Here is a 26,163-nt window from a genome sequence, read left to right as displayed (position 1 = left end):
TCCTGTTCCCTCATGAAAACTAAGCTTCTGTATGTCTTCTGCTTGATTCTAGGTCTCTATCCTGCTACCAGTGGAGAGGCCTATGTTAATGGATTTGCCATCTCAAAGCAGATGGTCCAGATCAGGAAAAGCTTGGGCCTGTGTCCCCAGCAGGACTTGTTGTTTAATTACTTGACAGTATCAGAACACCTTTATTTCTATTGCATGGTAACCAAAGACATGTTGCTTTATTTCCACTCTATTCCTGTACTTAAGATAGAGTACCTACTATCAATATCCTTATTCTTTGAACTTTCTTTCAAAAACTTATTTTTGGTGAATTCTTCTTTAAACATAAAGAGACGCAAAGGGAAGAAGACACTGTGTAGATGATGTAAGAAAAGAGCTGGTGAAACATGTTTCTGACGATGAAGTTGGAAGCACCATGTAAAGTCTGCCTTCTCTTTCTAGATTAAAGGAGTCCCTCGAAAGATGTACCCTATAGAAAGTGACCGTATGCTGTCTGCTTTTAACCTGATTGAAAAGCAAAATGCATTTTCAGCATCGCTGAGTGGAGGAATGAAGCGCAAACTCTCCGTCATTATAGCACTTATAGGGGGCTCCAAGGTAAAAGTAAAATAAAAGCTAAAAATGGATCCCCACTGAAGCATGTCTAAAAAAAATAAGCTGACACAAACCCATGTGCTTCTATGTACCTAACACTCTAAAAGGAGCCTCCCAAATCCCAGATGTGCTTACATTATCAACCTTGTTGGAATAAAACGGTCATAGGTTTGGAATCAGTGAGCATTCCTAATTCAGTTTTAGTCTAAGCTTATCATCTTAGCTCAGTTGGGCAAGTGACTGGAAAGACCCCAGTGCACTAATCTGTCGTGTTTAACGTGGTCATGGAGTTCTTCTTCTGGTCTCTAGGTGGTGATACTTGATGAGCCCACAGCTGGCATGGACCCTGCCTCGCGAAGGGCCACCAGGGACCTCCTTCAGCAGTACAAACAGGGCCGCACCATCTTACTGACCACCCACTACATGGATGAAGCTGACATCCTGGGTGACCGCATTGCCATCATGGTGAAGGGATCCTTACGATGCTGTGGCTCTTCACTTTTCCTCAAAAACATATATGGTCTCTCTCCCTTTAATCATTCTTTTGATATTGATGTCTTAATATTATTCTAACACAGCTTTTATGAATATTGATATCTTAATAATATTATTTAACATAGTTTTTGTGTGTGTTTTACATCTACCAATCACTTCAGTGATCCCCTCTATTCTTTTAATTGGGTTCAACTATGAGCCCTTTGAAATAATGGTCATATTTCAATTTTTCAAAACTATTGCATTGTCCAGATTTCATGTTTATTTCTTTCATATGACATCCATATAAATTGTAATTTGCCCAACTGCAGTTGGGCCTTTAGTGAGCTAGATATCTCAATACATAGATAGATGATAGATTATAGTCAGACAGTAGATGGATGATGAATAGATAGATATATTCATGAATTCTATGAAAAATGTAGGGAATAAATATCTACTCCTTGTTTAAATCAGTATAAAATTGCTTCTGTATGTGCAGAATATTTTGTTCTAATTTTGAGAAGACTTTTTCTAAACATAAAAATGCCAAATATGTCTTAATAGCTTCCTTACCTCTTTTAGGTAATTATTTAAAATTATCTATCCATCAGTTTTCTTTGGCCTGCTAAATAAAATTTCAGCACCTTATCTCCAACTTTTCATATTTCTTTCCATTTTTCCCTGAAGCACTAGCTTAATAGAATATATAATTAATTCATTTACCTTGTTTATTATCTGTCTCCCCTCTATAGAGGAAAAATTGTCAAGGAAAAAATTTTAGTTGAAGTCTAACTTATGTAATTTAGTTGAGTCCAGTGAGTAGATATTCCATGCTCAGTTTGATGAGTTTTTACAATTGTATATGCCCATTTGACTCCAAGAAAAGCAAGATACAGAGTATTTCTATGACCCCAGAAAATTGCCTTTAACCTCTTTCCATCAATTCCTTTCCCAGAGGCAATTGCCTTATCATTTTTATTACCATACATTAATTTTGCCTGTTCTTGAAAATAACAGAAATGAGTCATACACAATAATTTCTTGTTTCTGGTTTCTTTACCTCAGCACAGTAGTTTGAGATTAATCTTTGTTGCTGCATGTATCAGTAGTACACATGTTCTACTCTTCATGGCTTTTAGGTTGTTTTAGGTCATTTCTAATTTCCAAATATCATGAATAAATATGTTGTAAACTTGCTTGTAAAAATCTCTGTTGGATAAAAATTTATCTTGGGTGAAAATACATAGGAATGTAGTTACTTGGTCAATTATTAAGTGTACATTCGGCCAAAAGAGTCTCCAAAGTGCTTGTATTATTTTACAACTACCAGCATGTTTGAGAAATCAATTTGCTCTACATCCATACCAATATTTTGGTATTGTATTTGGATTTTAGCTGATCTAGAGAATGTGAAACAATATCTATTACTTTAATTTTCATTTTCTTAGGAATAATTATATTTAGTACATTTTCATGTACAAATTGGTTTTTTGTATAATTGACTCTGTGAAGTATAAATGTTGGTTTTGTATCTTTTTTGTTGTTAATTTGCAGTTCACATATTCTAGAAGTCCTTTGTCAGATATATGTATTGTGAATATTTCTCAAATGCGTTTCTTGCCTATTTATTTTTTTGCTAGTATCTTTTATTGAGCATAAATTTTTAAATTTGGAAAGCCCAGTTTATCAATTATTTTCCTTTTTTTGGTCCATGCTTTTAAGGAAACCTTTGCTTATGTAAAGGTTGCAAATATATTCTCTTATATTTCTTCTGGATTTTTTATGGTTCTAGCTTCTAAAAGTTCATGACCTATTTCAAGTTAGTTTTTGTGTGAATGGTGTTAGATAAGTTGTTGATGTTGATTTTTCCATGTTAATATCCAGAATACATTTAACTTTTTTTTTCTGTTGAATTGGCACTTTTGATGAAAATCAGTTGATTCTTTATATGTTGGTCTACTTTTGGATTTTCTGTTCTTTCATTGACCTGTGTCTGTCTTTCTACAAATATCATAGTCATGAATACTGTGTCTTTGTAGTAAGTCTTGAAAACAGGTAATATAAATCCACTAACTTTTTTTTTCCAAAATTAGTCCCCCCTGTTTTAGTCCCTTTTTAGTTCCATATGAATTTTAGGATCATTTTGTCGAATTCTACAAAAAAACCTGGAAGAATATTGATTGTGATTGCTATGAATCTTTATACCATTTTGAGAAGACTGTTCATTTTAATAATATTGACTCTTTTCATATATGAACATCGTATAATTTTCTTTCTTTATTTAGGGTCCATCCATTTAATCATTTTGGGCTGTATTTTGTTGTGTTTACTGTGAAGGTCTTTCATTAGATTTATTCCAAGCTATTTTTGTTTTTAATTTTATGTAAATAATATTACATATTTAAATTCATTTGATAATTGTGTCTTTTCTAATATTTAGATATATAATGACTTCTATATTGATCTTGTATCCTATGAACTTGTTTATTCACATATTAGGTCTGATAGTATTTTTGTGGATTTTGTGCAAAAATCTTATCACCTGTGTATCAGAAAAGTTTTACTGGTGTAAGAACAGACACATAGATCAATGGAACAGAAGAGAACCCAGAAATAATCCCACAAATATATGGTGAATTAATTTATGACAAAAAACTCAAGAATATGTAATGAGAAAGAACAGTCAATTCAATAAATGATGTTAGGAAACTTGGACTGCCATATGCAGTTGGAACACTATCTTACACCAGACACAAAAATCAATTCAAAGTGGATCTATGACTTTTCAAGTTAGTGTTTTTTGTTTTCCTCAGATAAATGCCCAGAAGTGGAATTGCTGGATCATTTGGTAGTTCTGGTTTTTTAATTTATTTTACTGAATTTATTGCGGTGACATTATTTTGGTTTGCAAAATTTATTGTTTTATTTAAGCATAGTTGTTATACAACCTTATATTGGTTGTATTAGTTTTTGTGTACAGTATAGTGACTGGACATTTTTATACCTTGCATTATGATCAGCCAACTAATTCTGGTAATCATCTGTCATCTTGTAAACTTATTGCAATACTAGAGGCCCGGTGCATGGAATTTGTGCACGGGTAGGGTCCCTAGGCCTGGCTGGCGATCAGGGTCCATTAGGGCCTTCCGGCTGCCAGCCAGGGCCTTCCTTTGTTCTGTGCCACCCCCTGGTGGTCAGTGCACATCATAGCAAGCGATCAAACTCCCTGTTTCCTGGTCTAACTCCAGAGAGGACACTTTGCATAGTAGGCTTATATAGAGATAGATTATTGACTATATTCCCATTCCTCTTTCAACCATCCCCTACCAACTCCCTCTGGTAACCATCCCTTTGGTTTCTGTTTCTATGAGTCTGTTTCTGTTTGTTTTGTTTTGAACTAGCCCCTGTTTAAAAAATTTGAGGACCCCTGGATTCTACATATAAGTGAAACCACATGGTATTTGTCTTTCTCTGACTGACTAGTTTTAAATTTTGAGGAACCTCCATACTGTTTTCTATAGTAGCTACACCATTTTGCATTCCCACCAACAGTGTACAAAGGTTCCAGTTTTCTCACATCTTCCCCAACACTTGTTGTTGTTTTTTAATAGTTGTCCTAATGGGTGTGGGGTGATATCTCATTGTGGTTTTGATTGGTAATGTTGAGCATCTTTTCTTTTTTTCTTTTTTTAAAAAATATATTTTATTGATTTTTTACAGAGAGGAAGGGAGAGGGATAGAGAGTTAGAAACATCGATGAGAGAGACATCAATCAGCTGCCTCCTGCACACTCCCTACTGGGGATGTGCCTGCAACCAAGGTACATGCCCTTGACCGGAATCGAACCTGGGACCCTTGAGTCTGCAGGCCGACGCTCAATCCACTGAGCCAAACTGGTCAGGGCATGTTGAGCATCTTTTCATATACCTCATGACCATTTCTGTGTCTTTGAGAAATGTTTATTCAAATCTTTAACACATTTTAAAATCAGGATATTAGTTTTTTTTTTTGCTATTAAGTTTACTACTGAGTTGGGATTCCTTATATATTTTAGAAATTAATCATTTACTTGTCATAGTCTCTGCAAATACTTTTTCTCATTCCATAGGTTTGCCTTTCCATTTTATTGATTGTTTCCTTTGTGGTGCAGAGGGTTATTAGGTTGATGTAACCCTACTTGTCTATTTTTGCTGTTGTTACCTGTACTTTTGGTGTTATATCCAAAAAATTTTTTGCCAAGACCAATGTAAAGAAGCTTTTACCCAATGTTTACTTTTAGGAATTTTGTAGGGTCAAGTCTTATGCTTAAGTCTTAAATACACTTTGATTGTATTTTTTGCAATGATGTAAAATTTTTGTGTGTGATGTCAAATATGGGCCCATATTCAGTCTTTGGTAGGTGAATATCCAGTTTTTTCAATACCATTTGCTGAAGAAACTGTCTTTTCTCTATCGTGTATTCTTGGCACCTTGTTGGACAATTGACTATATATGTGTTGGTTTATTTCTGGACTCTATGTATTACATTGATCTATTTTTTTCTAATTTTATTCCAGTACCATACTGTTTTAATTACTGTTGATTTATAATATATTTGAAGTCAGAAAGTGTGATGCTTCCAGGTTTGTTCTTTCTTGAAAAAAATTTTTGGTTACTCAGGGTCTTTTGTGTTTTTAATTAATGTTAGGATCTTCTTCTGTTTCTATAATAAGTGCCATTGGGATTGCATTGATAGGGATTGCATTAATTCTGTAGATCAGTTAAGGTACTATTGACATTTTAGCAATATTCATTCATGGACACAGGATATTTTCCCATTTGTGTCTTTATTAATTTTTTTAAAATATATTTTATTGATTTTTTACAGAGAGGAAGGGAGAGAGATAGAGAGTTAGAAACATCGATGAGAGAGAAACATCGATTAGCTGCCTCCTGCATATCTCCTACTAGGGATGTGCCCACAACCCAGGTACATGCCCTTGACAGGAATCGAACCTGGGACCTTTCAGTCTGCAGGCCAACTCTCTATCCACTGAGCCAAACTGGTTTCGGCTATTAATTTTCTTATTAATGATTTTTATCAATGAATTTTAGTTTTCAGTGTACAAATATTTCACCTCCTTACTTAAGCTTAATTCTTTATTCTTTTTTTTAATGCTATTGTGAGATTATTTTCTTAATTTTCTTTTTGGGTAGTACAGTGTTAATGTGTGGAATACAATTTATTTTTGTATGTTTTTTTATATTTTATTGATTTTTTTACAGAGAGGAAGGGAGAGGGATAGAGAATTAGAAACATTGATGAGAAAGAAACATTGATCAGCTGCCTCCTGCACACCCCCTACTGGGGATGTGCCCGCAACCAAGGTACATGCCCTTGACCAGAATAGAGAACCTGGGACCCTTCAGTCTACAGGCCGATGCTCTATCCACTGAGCGAAACCAGCTAGGGCTATTTTTGTATGAGTTTTTGATGATTTTTTTATTCTACCTCTTGCTGAATTATATAAGCTGTAACAATTTTGTGTATGTTTTTTGTGGAGTCTTTAGGGTTGCTTATATATATCATCATGTCATCTGTAAACAAAGATCTTTTTTCTCTTTCTGATTTGGGTACCATTATTTTTCTTGCTTAATTACTCGAATAGAACTTTCAGGATTTGTTGAATAGGAATGGTGAGAGTTGTTACCCTTGTCTTATTCCTGATCTTAGAGGAAAAGCTTTTAGTTCTTCACCATAGAGTATGATATTAGAAGTCAGTTTGTCTTATATTGGATTTATTATGTTGAGTTACATTGCTTCGATATTAGATTTAGTGAGAGTTTTTATTATGAAAGGGTATTACATTTTGTTAAGTGCTTTTTCTGCACCTATAGAGATGATCATGTGATTTTTTTCTTTTATACTGTACATGTGTTTTTTTAATTGATTTGTACATGTTGAACCATGTTTGTATATCAGGGATAAATCCCACCAGATCATGGTATTTTTGTTTTAATGTGTTCTTGGATTCAGTATGCTCATATTTTGTTAATGATGTTTACATCTATGTCTATCAGTGTTATTGGCCTGCAGTTTTCTTTTCTTGTGCTGTCTTTTTCTGAGTTGGTTATCAGGGCAATGTTGGCCTCATAAAGTGAGTATAGAATTGTACTGTACTCTTCAATATTTTTGAATTATAAAGAATTGTCATTAATTCTCTTTTAAATGTTTAGTAAAGTTCCTCAGTGAAATTATCTGCTTCTGGCATTTCCTTTTCAGGAGATTTTGATGCTTGATTTAGTCTCCTTACTAGTGATAGTTATGTTTAGACTATCGTTTCATGATTTAATCTTGGTAGATTGTGTGTTTCTAGGAATTTGCCAATTTTACTAGATTATCCAATTTGTTGCCATATACTTGTTCATAGAACTCACTGGTGATCCTTTTTACTTCTATGATATTAATTGTAATGTCTCATAATTTCTGATTTTATATTTAAGTCTTTTTCTTACTACTATAGCTAATTATGTATGTATGTATGTATGTATGTATGTATGTTTTTATGTTTTTAAACCACCAACCCTTAAAAAGAAAAACTCATCGACAGAGATAGCAGTGTGGTGATTGCCAGAGGGAAGGGTATGTGAGGGCAGGTAGAAAAGGTAAAGGGAGGATAAATGGTGATGGAGGGAGACTTAACTTGGGGTGGTAAACATACAACAGAATATACAGATGATATATTGTAGAACTGAAACCTATATAATTATATTAACCAATGTCACCCTAATAAATTCAAATAAAAACATGGGAAAAATAAGTTTTGTAAATTTTTTCTATTGTTTTTATATTCCCTATTTCATTTATTTATGGCATATCCTTTACTATTTTATTCCTCTGGTAACTTTGCAATTAGTTTGTTCTTTTTCCAGTTCCTTGAGGTATAAACTTAGGTTGCTTATTAGAGATCTCTCTTCTTTTTAATGTTGAGGTTTATCATCATAAACGTTCATCTTAGTACTGCTTTGCAGCATCCCATAAATTTTGGTAAATATATTTTTATTGATTTCAGAGAGGAAGGGAGAGAGAGAGAGAGAAACATCAATGATGAGAGAGAATAATTAATTGGTTGCCTCCTGCACATCCCACACTGGGGATTGAGCCTGCAACGCAGGCATGTGCCCTGACCAGGAGTCGAACTGTGACCTCCTGGTTCATAGGTCCACACTCAACCACTGAGCCACACTGGCCGGGCGGTATGTTGTATTTTTATTTAAACCTGGCTCAAGATATTTTCTAATTTGATATTTTCTTTGACCCTTTGGTTGTTCAAAATGTGTTGCTTAATTTTGAACAAATATTGGGATGTGTTACAACTTTACAGGCAGTCCTCGGGTTATGTCAGACTCGACGTACATCGTTTCGTGGTTACGTCACCATCTCCCATCCTATATAATAAAAGGCCATGGGCCATAAGCATAACGACCAAAACGACTGCTTGACCAGTGGCCATGAGGTGCATTGAACACCTCTTGGTCCCTCCCCACCCCTGGCCTGAGAGCAACGGCTCACGGTGGCGAGTGGGGCAGCATGCAGCTTAGTGAGTGGGCAGGGTCGCTCCTAGCTCCCAGCAGTGAGTGGGCAGGGCAGCAAGCAGTGGCGGGCGGGTTGGCAAGCAGTAGAGAGGTACATGTGCATGATATTGTGTGCTGGGCCTCTAGTTTATTTATAGAAAAAAGTTCTGTCATTTCGACATATGTACATATGTACTTTATGTTTTTTATTATTTATTTACCACAAGTAAAGGTCAGGAATTGTTATCTTTCTTTTAAATTTTTTTTTACTGTTTCACTTCATTACTGCTGTGTATGTGTTCCATGTGAGTGACATAGGTGCTTATGCAGGTGGTTTCCAACTTACAGGGGAAATTGCGTTACATCGCACCGTAGGAACGGATCTCTGACGTAACCCGAGGACCTACTGTATTTAGATTCTGATCATAGCTGTCTTCAAACATTTTACGAATGGGATTAGGATTTTGCTCTTAACAGAGGTTGGGATCGGTGCATGAATGAGATTATAGAGATCACTTTAAGCCACTGTCTAGTCCCCAGTTGTCTTTTTATCTGACACATCCTCTTTGTTATCCATCCCTGCAGTATTTTACCTTAAAGGGTTTCTCTCTACCCTACTACCCTCTCCCAAACCTTTGAAGGGCCATTGCAGTGAAAGACTAATGAATCCCACAGCTACTTCTCCAGCCTTTTTGTCACACCCTGGGCTATCAGAATGCTATGCAATGTTTTCTACAAAGTCCTGGAGGACCCTGGAGGGATTTTTGTCACTACCCATCCCCAGATTCTGGAAGGCTTGTGTAGTGTGCCTAGTAAAAGTGCAGAATACTCTGGAAATATTTCTCAGGTCTCTGAAGGATAGGAGTTTTAGCTGATTTATTTACTTACTTGCACATAATAGGCACCCAATAAATATGTGTTTAATGAATATAAATCTTGTCTTCTCAGAGTTCAGTGTATATAATACAAGAGGCCAGATAACAGAAGCTTTTCTTTCTATCTCTCATCTATTGGTCTGTAAGAAAATTAATAAAGTTAAAATAGAAGCATTTATTAGACTTTTTAGACTTGTAATCAGATTGAATTGTGGCATGCCATACCTTATTCTTGCTCATCCAAGTCATGAAAATCCAGTGGATTCTCACTAGAATAAGGGAAGTAACAAGATTTTTTTTTAATGGATTTCCTCAGGTGTGGGATACCATATAGTCATAGTGAAGGCACCTCACTGTAATGTTGAAGAAATCTCCAAATTGATATATTATCATATACCATCAGCCGCTTTGGAGAAGAATGTTATGAATGAATTATCTTTTCTTCTACCCAAAGAGTACACACACAGGTATGGATTAAGAGAATGCTAATGTTGATGTTTAGATAACAGGAAATTATTGTTGCTTTTCCTGGTTTCTTCAGGCTAAGCAAGTAGAGTTCATTCAACAAGGCAAACCTCCAGTCCTTGCTGCCACTTGCACTGAAGAGAGGGGTGTAACTTCATGGTTGTAGTGTGCTGGTTTCAATTGGTGATAATGGATGGGATGGTGTAGGTAGAATAAAAGTTGTGTGGTGAGTAGAGTGAATGGAAATAATTAAGATAATGAGAGAAAAAGTGCTTATAGTGGTGGCCCTTGAAGTCAGGGTGACAAGAAACTAGAGGAAAGAGGCAGTTTTACTGCATTAGTTAGCCAAGTTATTACTCATCAGGGGGACTCACAAAAAATAAAAACAGCCCTAACCGGTTTGGCTCAGTGGATAGAGCGTCAGCCTGCAGACTGAAGGGTCCCAGGTTCGATTCCGGTCAAGGGCATGTACCTGAGTTGCGGGCACATCCCTGGCAGGGAGTGTGCAGGAGGCAGCTGATCGATGTTTCTCTCTCATCGATGTTTCTAACTCTCTATCCCTCTCCCTTCCTCTCTGTAACAAATGAATAAAATATATTTTTAAAAAATAAAAAATAAAAATAAATAAAAAAATAAAAACATACCCAGCTGGTGTTGCTCAGTGGTTGAGTGTCAACCCAAGAATCAGGAAGGCAGGGTTTGATTCCTGGTCAAGGCATATGCACAGGTTGTAGGCTCAGTTCCCCTTAGGGGGCATGCAAGAGGCAGCAGATCAATGATTCTCTCTCATTATTGATGTTTCTATCACTTCTTCTCCCTTCCTCTCTCTGAAATCAATAAAAAAATATTTTTAAAAAGAATAAAAACTTTACTGAGGTAACCATCCTAAACATTTGAAATGAAAACGAAGAGTACTCATCAGTGACGTTCAGAGGACTTATCTTTATTTCTTGTCACATACAAAATAAGTACTTGCTTTGGTTTTTCCTAGAGTCAAGCCAGTTGTCATAATCAAGAAGAATATGAAAGACTTTCTGTCTCCTTTTCTAAGAAAAAGAGGAATGTATCAAAAAGATTAAAAAAGGAAAAAAAAAACATGATTTTAACTATTTTTTCTTTCAATTCTTAATGTAATATAATTTTTTAAAGATCACATTACATTCAGTGAACTCCATTTAAAAGTATGTGCAAGATGCTATAGAAATTGCTTTTTTTAAACAAAATTATTTTTATTGTTAAATAAGCAGGTCAGAGAAAGATAAGTACCACATGATCTCAATCACATGTGAACAAAATAAGTCGAATGAACAAAATAAACTGATGAATAAAATAGAACCAGGGACATACAAGCATGGAACAGACTGAAAAATTTCAGAGGAAAGTTGGGGGTGTGGGGCTGGAAGAGAGAGATTAATTGGGGAACTTATATGCATATATGCATAATCATGGACAGAGACAATGGCGTGGTGAAGGCCTGGGAGAGGTGGGTGCAGGATGGTGGCGGATCAATGGGAAAAAAACACACTAAACAAACAAAGGCAACATCTGTAAGACTTTCAATAATAAAAATAAATTTAAAAAATAATAAAGAAAATAAATTTTTGAAAAAGTATTACAGTTTGCCCCCTCCCCAGGCCTCTGTTGCACTATTGTTGTGTCCATGGGTTATGCACATATATACAAGTTCTTTGGTTAATCTTTACTCCTCCCTTCCTTTTGAGATTTGTTAGGCTATTGCTCATGCTTCCATGTCTCTGGATCTATTTTGTTCATCAGTTTATTTTGTTCATTAGATTCCACATATAAGTGAGATCATGTCTTTCCCTGATTAGTTCTTTTTGCTTAGCATAATTATCTCCAGGTCCCTCCATGCTGTTGCATGGTAAGAGTTCCTCCTTTTTTATAGCTTCATAGTATTCCATTATGTAAATGTACATCTTTATTATCCACTTCTCTACCTAGTTAAGAGCTAGAAATAGCCCAAGTGCCCATCATTAGATGAAAGGATTTTAACTTTTTATTTAGCAATCTGAAAGTTATTGAAAAGCAGTAGCATGGAACAATGGGATCAAGTAGTGGAAGAGAACCCAGACCCTCATCATAAGCAGGAATGAAAGAATAAAGCATCATAGAGAATTGGGAATAAAATTCTAGATATATATCCCTAGAGAACCAGGAACCAGGTGGGAGCTTTGGGCCATCATGATGGTTGTGATTCATATGAAGCTGCAGAATTTCTCTGGTGATTAAGACAAAGCACTTCTTAAACTTATCACACTCCCCACCTAGCCTCACTCATGTGGACACATGGAATTCTTAAAGATAAAAAAGGAAATTAAACTATTTGGAAGCAGATGATGTTAATCATATCCCCTACCAATCATTTGGACCTAGAGGACAAGAGAGAGAGGAGAGAGGAGAGAGGTGAGGAGAGAGAGAGAGAGAGAGAGAGAGGAGAGAAAGAGAAGATCTTAGAGGTGAACAACTAATTGTAGATTGCTATACCACACATCCAGATTTGGAATGATAGACTCACTAGAAATAAAATAAAAATCATGAAATTAGGGAAGAATGTCTTTTCTCTAACACGGAGAGTTTTAAACGAAAAAAAAAAAAAAAGGCAGGGGGAATTATAAGAAAAAGAAATACCTATGGACCCAGTTATTTCAGAGATTCTTAATGATTTTCATTCCAGCTACCATTTTGATAGCTAATAGTAATTGAGCTCTTACTTTTTACCAAGCATTGATCTAATATACATTTATTTACCTGAATAAATATCAATCTGTTTTCATAAGGATGAAAGAAAAATGAGCTATAGGAAGGATACTGAATTTGAAAATAAAAGGATCACAAGAAATGCCTACTTTGAAAATTAATGTACTGAAAAAATATAAAACTTAGAGACTCTGTTTTCATGATATGAATCCAATTGAAGAGGACACTATGAATCTTTCAGAGGGCTCTGTGAAGAGGGAAAATGACATAAAGTGAAATAAAATTCCTGTTTGGCTAATAAAAATCTGACAAAGAGAAGCAATGAAAGAGAAGACTGTGTCAAGAATTCTTCCCAGAACTATAAGCAACATTTCAAAGAATAAAAAGAGACGAATACATTACCACCACACAGCCATGAGAATGGTTAAAACTGAAAGGACCTGTAAACGTGGCAATTGACTCTCACTGCTGAGGGAAGTGTAAAATGGCTTTGGAAAACGTTTGACCATTTCTACTAAGCTAAATTTGTACGCATACTATGACCCAGCAATTATTTCTAGTGTGTTCCTCAAAGAATGTTGATCAAAGATATCCATCTAATAATAAACAAAGATGCAAATTGACCGTACCTTCGCTATGCCCACCATTGGCTAATCAGAGTGATATGCAAATTAACTGCCAACAAAGATGGCAGTTAATTTGCATATGTAGGCGCGAAGCAACTGAGCAAAGACTGAAGGTGGCTCTGGCCGGAGCAGCGAAGGCTTGAAGGCGGCTCCGGCCGGAGCAAAGGCCTGGGTCCCAGGTGCCAGAGGAAAACCGGTGCCGGCAGCCAGGGGAAGGGAAGGCCTATTGCACGAATCTTTTCGTGCAACAGGCCTCTAGTGTCTATATAAAATAGTGTTTATAAATGCTTTTTCCTAATAGTTCCAAACCCCAAACAGCTGAAAATGGTTGAATATTACTCAACAATAAGAAAGAATGAACTAGTGGTATACACAGCATGAATAAATCCCACAGACATTGTATTGGGCAAAACAGTATAGACTGTAGGATTCCATTTACATAAAGTTCAAGAAGAGATAAAACTAAAATTTTTGGTTTTGGGATTCTAAAATTAAAATGATAAGATGTGTAGGGTGTGTGTGTATGCACATATGCAGGGGTGTGGGTTATTGAGTAGAAAGGGGAATGCTAAAATTGAATTCTGGAATGCACAAAATGTTCTCTATCTTATATGGATGGTTGTCTAGTTATGAATATATGTAAATATTCATTTATAATTAAGTACTTTATATATGTTATACCTTAGTAAAAAGAAATCTAAAGTTAATATATGTAATAGAAGGAATTACATCAAATGCTAATAATAGTATACTCTATGTGGTCACATATTGTTTCTTTTCCTTTTTATATTTCTTGTATTTACCTCAAAGTATATTATACATATATGATCTAAATAATATTTATATATTAAGTATATTACATATTTTATATATATTAATATGTATAAGATATTTTATATACTGTATCATGAAACATAACTAGGAAAGCAGCTTTACTCAAGTTTATCAAATATGTTTTCTTTTAAAAAAAATTTTAAATCTTTATTGTTGGAAATTTTACATATGTACACTCCCCTCCCCCACCATTGACCTCTTCTAGCCTGTCCCCCACCCTCCGCCCCAGTTCTTTACTACTCTAGTGTCTGTGTCTGTGGGTTATGCATATATGCATACAAGTTCTTTGGTTGGTCTCTTCCCACCCACCCAGGAGGTTCAACAGTGTGTTACATGCTTCCATGTCTCTGAACCTATTTTGTTTATCAGTTTATTTTGTCATTAGATTCCACATATGAGTGATATCATGTGATACTTTTCTTTCTCTGACTGGCTTATTTCACTAAGCATAATACTCTCCAAGTCAATCTATGTCAGCGGTTCTCAACCTGTGGGTCACGACCCCTTTGGGGGTCGAACGACCCTTTCACAGGGGTCGCCTAAGACCATCGGAAAACACATATATAATTACATATTGCTTTTGTGATTAATCACTATGCTTTAATTATGTTCAATTTGTAACAATGAAATTGGGGGTCACCACAACATGAGGAACTGTATTAAAGGGTCACGACATAATGAAGGTTGAGAACCACCGATCTATGCTATTGTAAATGGTAAGAGTTATTTTTTTTACAGCTGCCTAGTATTCCATTGTGTAGATGTACCATGGTTTTTTAATCCATTCATCTGCTAATGGGAAGTTGGGCTGTTTCCAAATCTCAGATATTATAAATTATACTGTTATGAACATAGGGCTGCATATAGACTTTCTGATTTCTTATGCTATATTAGAGGCCTGGTACACGAAATTTGTGCAGGGGGGGGGGTGGTGTACGTGTGTATGTGTATCCCTCAGCCAGGCCTATACCCTCTCCAATCCAGGACTGCTGGCTCCCAACCACTCACCTGCCTGCCTGATTGCCCGTAACTGCCTCTGCCTGTCAGCCTGATCACCCCCTAACCACTCTTTTGCCAGCCTGATCGATGTCTAACTGCTCCCCTGCTGGCCCAATTGCCCCTAATGCCCTCCCATGCCAGCCTGGTCTCCCCAAACTGTCCTCACCTGCAGGCCTGGTCATCCCCAACTGCCCTCCCCTGAAGGCCTGGTTGCCCCCAACTGCCCTCCCTTGCAGGCCTGGTCACACCTAACTGCCCTCCCCTGCAGGCCTGGTTGCCCCTAACTGCCTTCCCCTGCTGGCCTGGTTACACCTAACTGCCCTCCGTGCTGTCTCGGTCACCCCTAACTGCCCTCCCCTGCCAGCCTGGTCACCCCCAACTGCCCTCCCTTGCAGGCTTGGTCGCCCCTAACTACCCTCCCCTGCTGGCCCAGTTGCCCCGAACTTCCCTCCCCTGCTGGTGTGGTCCCCCCCCCCAACTGCCCTCCCCTGCTGGCCGTCTTGTGGCAGCCATTTTGTTTCCACATGGGGGCGGCCATCTTGTGTGTTGGAGTGATGGTCAATTTGCATATTACCTCTTTATTATATAGGATTCTTAGCAGTGAGATCACTGGGTCAAATGGGACTTCCATATTTAATTTTTTGCTGAGACTCCATACTGTTTTTCACAGTTTTGTTCAGGTTGTCCAGTTTGTTGGAATATAGTTGTTCATAGTATTTTTTTAAGCGTCCTTTTTATTTCTATGAGGTCAGTTGTTACTTCACCTCTTTTGTTTCTGATTTTGTTTATTTGGGTACTCTTTGTTTCCTGGTGAGTCTTGCTAGAGATTCATCAATCTTTTCAAAGAACAAACTCTCAGTTTTATTGATCTTTTGTATTGTTTTTTAGTTTCTATGTCATTATTTCCTCTCTGATCTTTATTATTTCCTTCCTTCTTCTTACTCTGGGCTTTTCTTGTTGTTCTTTTTCTAATTATTTAAGTCGTAGGGTTAAATAGTTTATTATTAATTTTTCTTGTTTTTTGAGGTAGGCCTCTAGTGCTATGAACTTCCCTCTCAGGAGTGTTTTCAATGTATTCCATAGATTTTGGGTTGTTGTGTGTTCATTTTCATTTGTTTCCAGGATGTTTTCTATTTCTTCTTTGATCTCTTTGGTAGCCCATTCATTGTTTACTAGCATGTTATTTAGCCTCCATGTGTTTGAATGTTTTTGAGTGTTTTTATTGTAGTTGATTTATAATTTCATGCCATTGTCATCTGAGATGCTTAATATGATTTCAATCTTTTTGAATTATAGAGACTTAGCATATGTCCTAATATGTGTTCTGTCTTTGAAAAATGTCCCATGTGCATTGAGAAGAATGTACATTCCATAGCTTTGGGGTGAAATGTTCTGTGTATGTCAATTAATTCCATCTGATCTAGTGTATCATTTAGGATCACTGTTTTCTTGTTGATTTTAGTGATGTCAGTGGGGTTTTAAAGTCCCCTACTATGATTGTATTCCTGTCTATCTCTCCCTTGAACTCCCCCCAGAAGTATTTTTAGACATTTGGAAGCACTTGTATTAGGTCCATATATGTTTACTAGTGTTATAGCTTCTTATTTTATCAATCCTTTTACTATTATGAAGTGGCCTTCATTATCTCTTGTTATGGCCTTCACTTTGAAGTGTATTTTGTCAGATATGAGTATTGCTACCCCAGATTTTTATTCATTTCCATCCCTTAACTTTCATTCTGTGTGAGTCCTTTGTTCTGAAATGGTTTTTTGTAGATATCATATGGGTCATCCATTCAGCTACACTATGTCTTTTGATTGGAGCATTTAAGCCATTTACATTTAAGGTTATTATTGGCTAGTGTTCCGGTGCACGGATTTGTGCACATTGAAAGGAAATTAATTAGAAGAAATATTTTAATACCGCTATTTTCCCTTTCTCTATAATAGAAATGTCAACCAAATTCATGATTGACACTGACACATCAAAACACACACGTGTGATTGGCTCCAGTGAGAGCTTTATATGTATCGGGCATGTGTGAGTCAACTTAGCCTTTTATAGATATAGAATAAACTTGCTTAATTAGACCTGCTTTCTGATTTAGCTAAACTTTCTTCAGCCCAGTGAAGCACCCCAACTTCTCTTTTGTGTAATTGTTAGGAACACTGCAGTAAATAGCAACACGAAACAGATTATTATTGTAGATCATGCAGGGAGAACAAAGGGTGAAATATTTAACTGTCACAGTGTTTGACTATATTCTGCGCAGTGAGAAAACCTGAAGTCATTTTCAAGTTCCACCATTTCTTACTTCTTTTCAGTCGAGTCAAGTTTCTAAACCTTCTAAATCTCCATTTTCTGGCTAATGAAAAGAAAATAGGATTCTACTGCGTCTCCTATCTACCTACTACAGGACTTCTGTGAGGATCAAATGAGATGAGGCACGGGAAAATGCTTCACAGACATTTGGTTAAACTGTAAAATGTTTGCACCTGGCTATAAAGCAAATCGGGTTCCTGGGCTGAAGAAACTCCAAGGAGGCTAGTTGCTAGGGAGAGGAGGCTGGGCATTGCTATGTGACATCATTACCCACTGCCCACAGCGACCATTTCTGGGCTGGGCTGGGCTGTGGGCCGCATTTTGTGCCATGGGGTCTTGGCAACATAAGCTGCGATTTGGTGGGCTATCACTCTGAGGTGGAGGTGGGGCCTGTGTCCCACTTGGGAAACTGAGTATTGGTTTGTTGGTGTCAGGTCCATGGTGCTGTTTATTTTTAAATGGCCAGTGCATGTCATAGCAGCTCCTGTATTGAGCGTCTGCCCCCTGGTGGTCAGTGTGCGTCATAGCTACCGGTCGGACAAGCAGACACTTAGCCTTTTATATATATACCAGTGGCCCAGTGCACAGATTTGTGCACATTGAAAGGAAATTAATTAGAAGGTGGCCGGTGGGATGGAACTGGATGAGACCGGATGTGCCCTGGAGTCAACCTCCCACAGTTCCTCCCCTGCTGGCCACACCTGGGGCAGCGCTGTGGCTCAAAGGGTGTCTGCACAGTGAGTGGGTCCCTCTGGCAGATGGGATCCCTCAGCCTGGCCTGCAGGGATCGAGCCGAAACTGGCTTTCCAAAATCCCCCAAGGGGTCCTGGAGTGCAAGAGGGCACTCTGCAAAGTTGCTGTTCCTTGGCAGCTCCTGCAGTGGGCGTCTGCTCCCTGGTGGTCAGTGTGCCTCATACCTACCAGCCAGTCGGTCGGTTGGAAGGTTGCTTAATCTTTTATATATATAGACTAGAGGCCCGATGTACAAAAATTTGTGCACTCGGCGGGAGGGGGGGGGGGGGGTCCCTCAGCCTGGCCTGTGCCCTCTCACAGTCTGGGACCCCTCAGGGAATGACCACCTGCTGGCTTAGGCCCGCTCCCTGGGGGATTGGGCCTAAGCTGGCAATCAGACATCCCTCTGGCAGCCCGGGAGCCCTTGGGAGATGTCCACTTGCTAGCAGGGAGCAGGCCTAAGCTGCAGTCAGACATCCTTAGCACTGCTGAGTAGGCGGGAGAGGCTCCCACCAGCACCGCTGTACTGGCAGCCATCAGCCTGGCTTGTGGATGAGCAGAGCTCCCCCTGTGGGAGCACACTGACCACCAGGGGGCAGCTCCTGCATTGAGTGTCTGCCCCCTGGTGGTCAGTGTGTGTCATAGTGACCAGTCATTCCCAGTTGTTCTGCTGTTAGGTTCAGTTTGCATATTACCCTTTTATTATATAGGATATAGATAGGTACTTATTTATTTTTATTCTTTATGCCTGTGTTCTTCTCTTTCTATTTCTTGTTCTTAAAACAGTCCCTTTAGCATTTCTTGCAGTGCTGGTTTGGTGGTAATAAAGTCTTTTAGCCTTTTTTTTTTCTGTAAAACTCTTTATTCATCTTAGGTTTTGAATGATAGCCTTGCTGGATAGAGCAGTCTTGGATTCAGTCCCTTGGTTGTCATTACCCTGTATACTTTGCGCCATTCCTTTCTGGCCTGAAATATTTCTATTGAGAAGACAGCTGACAACCTAATGGGAGCTCCATTGTAGGCAACTCTCTGTCTGTTCTTTGCAGTCTTTAAGATTCTTTGTCTTTAACATTTGCCATTTTAATTAATATGTGCCCGAGTGTGAGTATTTTGGGGTTCTTCTTGATAGGGATTCTCTGTGTTTACTGAAATTGAGTGATTTTTCATGACCAGGTTAGGGGAAATTTCTGCAATTATTTCTTTAAACAAGTTCTCTATTCCTTTCTCATATTTTGCTCCCTCTGATACCCCTATAATGTGGATGTTGTTATGTTTCATGGTTTCCCAAAGCTCTCATAGACTCTCCTCCTACTTTTTAATTTTTTTCCATTTGCTGCTCTGAATGGGTGTTTTTGTCTACTTTGTCTTCTAATTCACTGATTCAGTCTTCAGCTTCTTTCAGTCTACTGCTGAATCCTTCCAGGGTGTTCTTTTCTTTTTGTTTGTTTAGTCTTTTTAAAAAAATCTTCGTTGTTGAGATTATTTCAGCTGTGCCTCTCCCCGCCCCCCCATAGCTCCCCGCCACCTGGTTCCGACCCCACCCCAGGCCCTCGCCACCCTATTGTCCATGTCCATAAGTACTGCATACATGCATATAAGATCTTTGTCTAATCTCTCCCCACACCGCCCCCCACACCCCCTTCCCTCTGAAATTGTCAGTCTGTTCCATTTCCATGCCCCTGATTCTATTACATTCATCAGTTTATTCTGTTCATCAGATTTTTTATTCATTTGATTTTTAGATTCACTTGTTGATAGATATGTATTTGTTGTTACTTTGTTGTTCATAATTTTTTATCTTTACCTTTTACTTCTACTTCCTCTTCCTAAAGAATATCCTTCCAGCCAAAACCGGTTTGGCTCAGTGGATAGAGCGTTGGCCTGCAGACTGAAAGGTCCCAGGTTCGATTCCGGTCAGGGGCATGTACCTGGGTTGCGGGCACATCCCCAGTGGGAGATGTGCAGGAGGCAGCTGATCGATGTTTCTCTCTCATTGATGTTTCTGACTCTCTATCTCTCTCCCTTCCTCTCTGTAAAAAAATCAATAAAATATATTAAAAAAAAATATTATAAAAAAAAAAAAGAATACCCTTCCAGCATTTCATACAATACTGGTTTGGTGATGATGAACTTTAGCTCTTTCTTGTCTGTGAAGCTCTTTAACTGACCTTCAATTCTAAATGATATCTTTGCTGGGTAGAGTAATCTTGGTTGTAGATTCTTGCTATTCATCACTTCGAATATTTCTTGCGACTCCCTTCTGGCCTGCAAAGTTCCTGTTGAGAAATCAGCTGGCAGTCATATGGGAGCTCCCTTGAAGGTAACTAACTGCTTTTCTCTTGCTGCTTTTAAGATTCTCTCTTTGTCTTTTGCCCTTGGCATTTTAATTATGATGTGTCTTGGTGTGATCCTCTTTGCATTCCTTTTTGTTGGGGTTTCTGCGCTTCCTGGACTTGTAAGTCTATTTCTTTCACCAGGTAGGGGAAGTTTTCTGTCATTATTTCGTCAAATAGGTTTTCAGTATCTTACTCTCTCTCTTCTTCTGGCACTCCTATAATTTGGATGTTGGTACTCTTGAAGTTGTCCCAGAGGCTCCTTGCACTGTCTTCATATTTTTGGATTCTTTTTTCCTTTTGCTTTTCTGATTGGGTGATTTTTGCTTCTTCGTATTTCAAATCTTTGACTTGATTCTTGGGGTCCTCTAGTCTGCTGTTGGATCTCTGTATATTATTCTTTATTTCAGTCAGTGTATGCTTAATTTCTACTTGGTCCTTTTTCATATCCTTGAGGGTCTCACTATATTTTTCAGAGGTTTGTAGAAGATTCTTGAGTAACCTTATAACCGTGGTTTTGAACTCTATATCCAGTAGTTTTCTTTCATCCATTTCTTTCATTTGTGACCTGTTTCTTTGTTTCCACATTTTGGCTGCTTTCCTGTGTTGATAGAGTGGCTTTCTGTGCTAGGTGTCCTAAAAAGTCCAGTGTCTCAGCCTCCCCAATTACCTGAGGTGGACACTCTTGGTGCACCTCTTTATGGGCTGTGTGCACAGTCTTGTTGTAGTTAAGCCTTTGAGTGCTGGGGAGCGCAATCCTCCTGTCTTTTGCCAAAAGTGCCAGGAGCACTATCGGCAACTTTTTCTACTAGTATTTTATACTACAACTAGAGGCCAGATGCACAAAAATTTGTGCACTCAGAACGGGGGGGGTGGGTCCCTCAGCCCGGCCTGTGCCCTCTTGCAGTCTGGGACCCCTTGGGGAATGATCACCTGCTGGCTTAGGCCCACTCCCCGGGGGATTGGGCCTAAGTTGGCAATCAGACATCCCTCTGGTAGCCCGGGAGCCCTCAAGGGATGTCCACTTTCCAGAAGGGAGCAGGCCTAGCTGCAGTCGGACATCCTTAGCCTTGCTGAGGAAGCGGGAGAGGCTCCCACCAGCGCCGCTGTACTGGCAGCCATCAGCCTGGCTTGTGGCTGAGCAGAGCTCCCTCTGTGGGAGTGCACTGACCACCAGGGGGCAGCTCCTGCATTGAGCGTCTGCCCCCTGGTGGTCAGTGTGTATCATAGTGACCAGTCATTCCCAGTTGTTCTGCTCTTTGGGTCAGTTTGCATATTACCCTTTTATTATATAGGATAGAGGCCTGGTGCATGGGTGGGGGTTGGCTGGTTTGCCCTGAAGGGTGTCCCGGATCAGGGTGGGGGTTCCGCTGTAGTGCCTGGCCAGCCTGGGTGAGGGGCTGATGGCTGTTTGGAGCTGGTCACACCCCCTTCAGGGTGGGGGTCCTCACTGGGGTGCCTGGCCAGCCTGGGTGAGGGGCTGAGGGCCATTTTCAGGCTGGCCAAGCCCCCCCCCCCCCACCCCTGGCGATGGAAGCTCCCAGCCTCTCTTTTTTCTCTTTTTCTTTTTTTATTCTGGGATTTATTTACCTTCTATAATTGAAACTTTGTTGCTTTGAGTGGAACTCAGAGCCCGACGTGGCAAGCGGGAAGCTTGGCTTCCTCCATCATTGGGGCAACCAAGCCTCCTGCTTGCTCCAGCTCCATGGCTGCCGGCTACCATCTTGGTTGGTTTAATTTGCATATAGTTTCTCTGATTGGCTGGTGGGCGTGTCTTAAGGCATAGAGAAGGTACGGTCAATTTTCATTTTGTCTTTTATTAGTGTAAATCAGCAAACAATATATGTCAAAGATGAAAACAAATGTAGTAAAGGTTTCCTTAAGTTTTTGAATATATACCTTCATTTCCTTTTGATTCATATTTTTTTCCTAAACTGCTGTAAAATCAGCAAAAATGCCTTGGCAATTTTAGCATAGTTCCTAGGATATTGGTTGACACTCAAAGGGTTAAGCCTTGATTGCTGTTGGTATCACTGGGAGGAATTGACCTCCAGGCCAATTGGCTGTGAGGACCAGTTGTGTCTACAGTGGGAGAACTTCTGTGCTAGAGACACCTTTATGGGGAAGGACTTGCTTCAGTGGGGTTTTGGCACTTACTGAGTCTGCCCCCTGAGTGTGTCTATTATGGATGTGAAGAGTTGTAATCTGTATGGTCTTACTCTGACCACTGGGTACACTGGCTCTTGGATCTCCAAGGAGGTGCAAAGTCAGCCACTGCCTGAGGCCACCCAATAGGAGCTACAGAGAGATCTGCAGATTCCTCTTCTTTGTTTGGGGTTTGGAGGTGCCCAGTTGAGGCCCAGCTGTGAAGCAATGCAGGCTGGTGACAAGCCTTAGGCCTTATTTTGGAAGTTCTGGGGTTCTGTGACACAGTTGCAGTTTCACAGGTTTTTAGGTTTAGAAAGGCCAGGCCATTCATATGCAAAAGCCACTGCACACAGCTTGGATGGGGTTGTAAACTGGGTGGGTAGGGTATCAGGGAATCACCAGGGCAGAGAAAACAGCAATGGTTGCCCATTGGCCCTCTCCCAGATAGGTCCCTGGGTCTGTGTCCCACAGCCCTGTGCCGGAACAATGACACTGCAAGCACCTCTACGAGAAAGCCGCCCTCACGTTCCTGGTCGATGCCAGACAGTCCAGTTTCTCTCTGTATGAGTCTGGGTCCCCAGATTCTCACCTGGAATTGGAGTTCAGAGCAGTCAGGAGCTTGTATCTCCCTCCTGATTGAAAAAGACAACAGCGTACTCAGCTGCTAGCTCCTTTTGCGCACACCTTCGTACCTCCACACTTCCACACCTCTGCACCTCCTACACGACTCAATGCACTTTTACCTTTCCTTCTAGTTGTAGAATTTCCACTCAGCCAGCCTTCCTGTGGTTCTGGATGATATTTGTTTTGTCTTTTAGTTGTAGTTTTAATGTGATTGTGGACAGCAGCAAGTTCAGGTGTTTACCTATGCCGCCATCTTGGTTCCTCTCCTATAATAATTAGTTTTATAGAAACGAGATCTTATTATAATGTTCTGAGTCTTGTTTTGTTCCCTTATCAGCATTTCCCCATCCACTTTCTATGATAAGACTTTTAGGATTCCTTCATTTGTAAGATGACTGAAAAAAATTCCATTTTAAATTAAAAATGGAACTCCCATTTGACCCAGTAATCCCACTTCTAGGAATATACCCCAAGAAATCAGAAACACCAATAAGAAAGGATATATGCACCCCTATTTTCATAGCAACACAATCTACAATAGCTAAGATTTGGAATTAGCCTAAGTGCCCATCAGCAGATGAGTGGATAAAAAAAAAAAAACAACAACACAAAAACACAGTGGTACATCTACACAATGCAATACTATGCTGTTGTAAAAAAAAAAAAAGAAGAAGGAATTCTTACCATTTCCAACAGAATGGATGGACCTGGAGAGCATTATGCTAAGTGAAATATTCCAGTCAGAGAAAGATAAATATCATATGATCTCACTGATTTGTGTAACATAATGAACAACATAAACTGATAAACAAATATAAAATTCACGCAAGATTTGAATTTTACACCATTTGTGCCATAAAGTGTTGCCAACAACAACAACAAAAAGATAGCATGACAGCTGACAGTTCAGGGTTATTAAAAATGGAGCCCTACACGGAAGAACAACGCGTTTTCATTGTTGAGCAATATTTTAAAAATAATGAAGGTTTGGCAGCTACAGTTCGCAATTTTTGTGCACAATAGGGTCGGAATAGTGATTTAACTTCATCAACTGTGAAGAGATTAATTAAAAATTTTAGGGAGACTGGATCAATTAGTGATCTTAAGCACTCTGGCCATCCTTCAATAAGTCGTTCAACACAAAACATCGAAGCAGTTCGTGAGAATGTTGCTGAGAGTCCAGGGACATCAATTCAGCACCGTGGTCAAGAATTGGACATTTCAAGAAGCTCTCTACAGCGTATTCTCATGAAAGATTTGCATCTTCATGCTTACAAAGTTCAATTGACTCACAGTTCTACTGACCATGCACAGCGAATAGAGTTCGTTGAATGGATTATGAAACAACAACAAGTGGATGCTGATTTTTTGAACAAAATCATCTTCAGCTATGAGGCTCATTTTCATCTTGATGGCTTGGTTAATCGACAAAATTGTTGCATTTGGGATTCAGAAAATCCACGAGTGATTGTTGAGAAACAAATGCATCCACAACGTGTCACTGTTTGGTGCAAATTTTGGGCTGGAGGCATCATGGGATCATTCTTCGAAAATGCGGCTGCTCAGGCAATAACAGTTAATGGTGCTCGCTATCGCGACATGATAATCCAGTTTTTTGTGCCTAAATTGCAAGATACGGATGTGGACGACATGTGATTTCAACAAGACGGTGCCACATGCCATACAGCCTGAGAAACAATTCAATTACTGCATGAGTCATTTCCTGGTCATGTAATTTCCCGTTTTGGTGATCAGAATTGGCCGCCCAGATCATGCGATTTAACACTGTTGGACTTTTTTCTTTGGGGTTTTTTGAAGTCTAAGGTTTATGCCAACAAGCCCACGACCACCCACGCCTTGAAGGAGGAAATTGAGCGCTGAATCAACGAAATTCAGCCACATTTATGCAAAACGGTCATGGAAAATTTCAACAAGAGAGTGCGTATGTGCCAGCAAAGCTGTGGAGGCCATTTACCTGATATGCTATTCCATACATAACCCTATACTATATACTTTATGAATCAATAAAAAATTTACAATTTTTAATTATAAACCTGTGTTTTCTATCAAAATTACTTCTTGCGTGAATTTTGGGACACCCTATAGCTATAGAACAAGAACAACAATAAAAAATAGAGGGAAGGCAGGGGTGGGGGTAAGAGATCAACCAAAGGACTTGTATCCATGCATATAAGCATGACCAATGAACACAGACAATTAGGGGGGTGGGGGCATGTTATGGGAGGTGAGAGTGGGTGCGGAGAAGTCAATGGAGGAAAAAGGAGACCTATGTAACACTTTCAACAATAAAGAATTAAAAAATAAATAAAAATCCCATTTTAGTTAAATATTATTGTATCATACATTCATATTATAATGTATCTACTTATTTACTAAACTGTTGGTGGATCTTTCTCTCCACTTTGTGCTTTATTAGTACACTTTAAAGTACCACACAGTTTAATTCTAATTTTGTCATATATTGTGTAAAGCCAAAAGAAACTAATAAATATGTGAAAATATTCGTGTATTAACACTGCTTATCTATGAAGGATATTGTAATTATTTTTATATGCATTCATTTTCTGAATTTTGTACAATGCACTCATTAATTTCATAACTAATGTAAAAGCAGCAGAAAAAGATATGGGTGAATCCTAGTGGAAAAACCATGCATTGGGAAGGATGAAGCATAGAAAGAGATGGACTTAAAATATGTGAATGGCTATCATGTAGATAGATTATATCTGATTATATAACTTAAAGGTGCCAGCTGAGAACCAATGTGCAAAACTATATAGAATTGAATGGAAAGCAATTTAAGCTCAAATATGAAGCTTAAATTTTAATAGA

General features: G+C 38.8%; 1 protein-coding gene across 1 annotated transcript in view; it reads left to right on the top strand.

The window, feature by feature from the left end:
* Nucleotides 1-26,163, top strand: part of LOC139009570 (phospholipid-transporting ATPase ABCA3-like) — a 173,707-nt gene that overhangs the window by 43,715 nt on the left and 103,829 nt on the right. Inside the window, exons 5-8 of the mRNA XM_070413828.1 lie at nucleotides 53-207; nucleotides 451-606; nucleotides 913-1,123; nucleotides 9,826-9,976. Coding sequence (XP_070269929.1) covers nucleotides 53-207; nucleotides 451-606; nucleotides 913-1,123; nucleotides 9,826-9,976 — 673 coding nt within the window. The remainder of the gene's footprint in view (nucleotides 1-52; nucleotides 208-450; nucleotides 607-912; nucleotides 1,124-9,825; nucleotides 9,977-26,163) is intronic.

Source organism: Myotis yumanensis, unplaced genomic scaffold (assembly GCF_028538775.1).
Source record: "Myotis yumanensis isolate MYYU_CA2020_CCGP unplaced genomic scaffold, mMyoYum1.0.hap1 SCAF_4, whole genome shotgun sequence".
NCBI classification, from domain to species: Eukaryota; Metazoa; Chordata; class Mammalia; order Chiroptera; family Vespertilionidae; genus Myotis; species Myotis yumanensis.
Note: the sequence above shows the minus strand (reverse complement) of the source record. Positions and strands in the feature narration are given on the sequence as shown.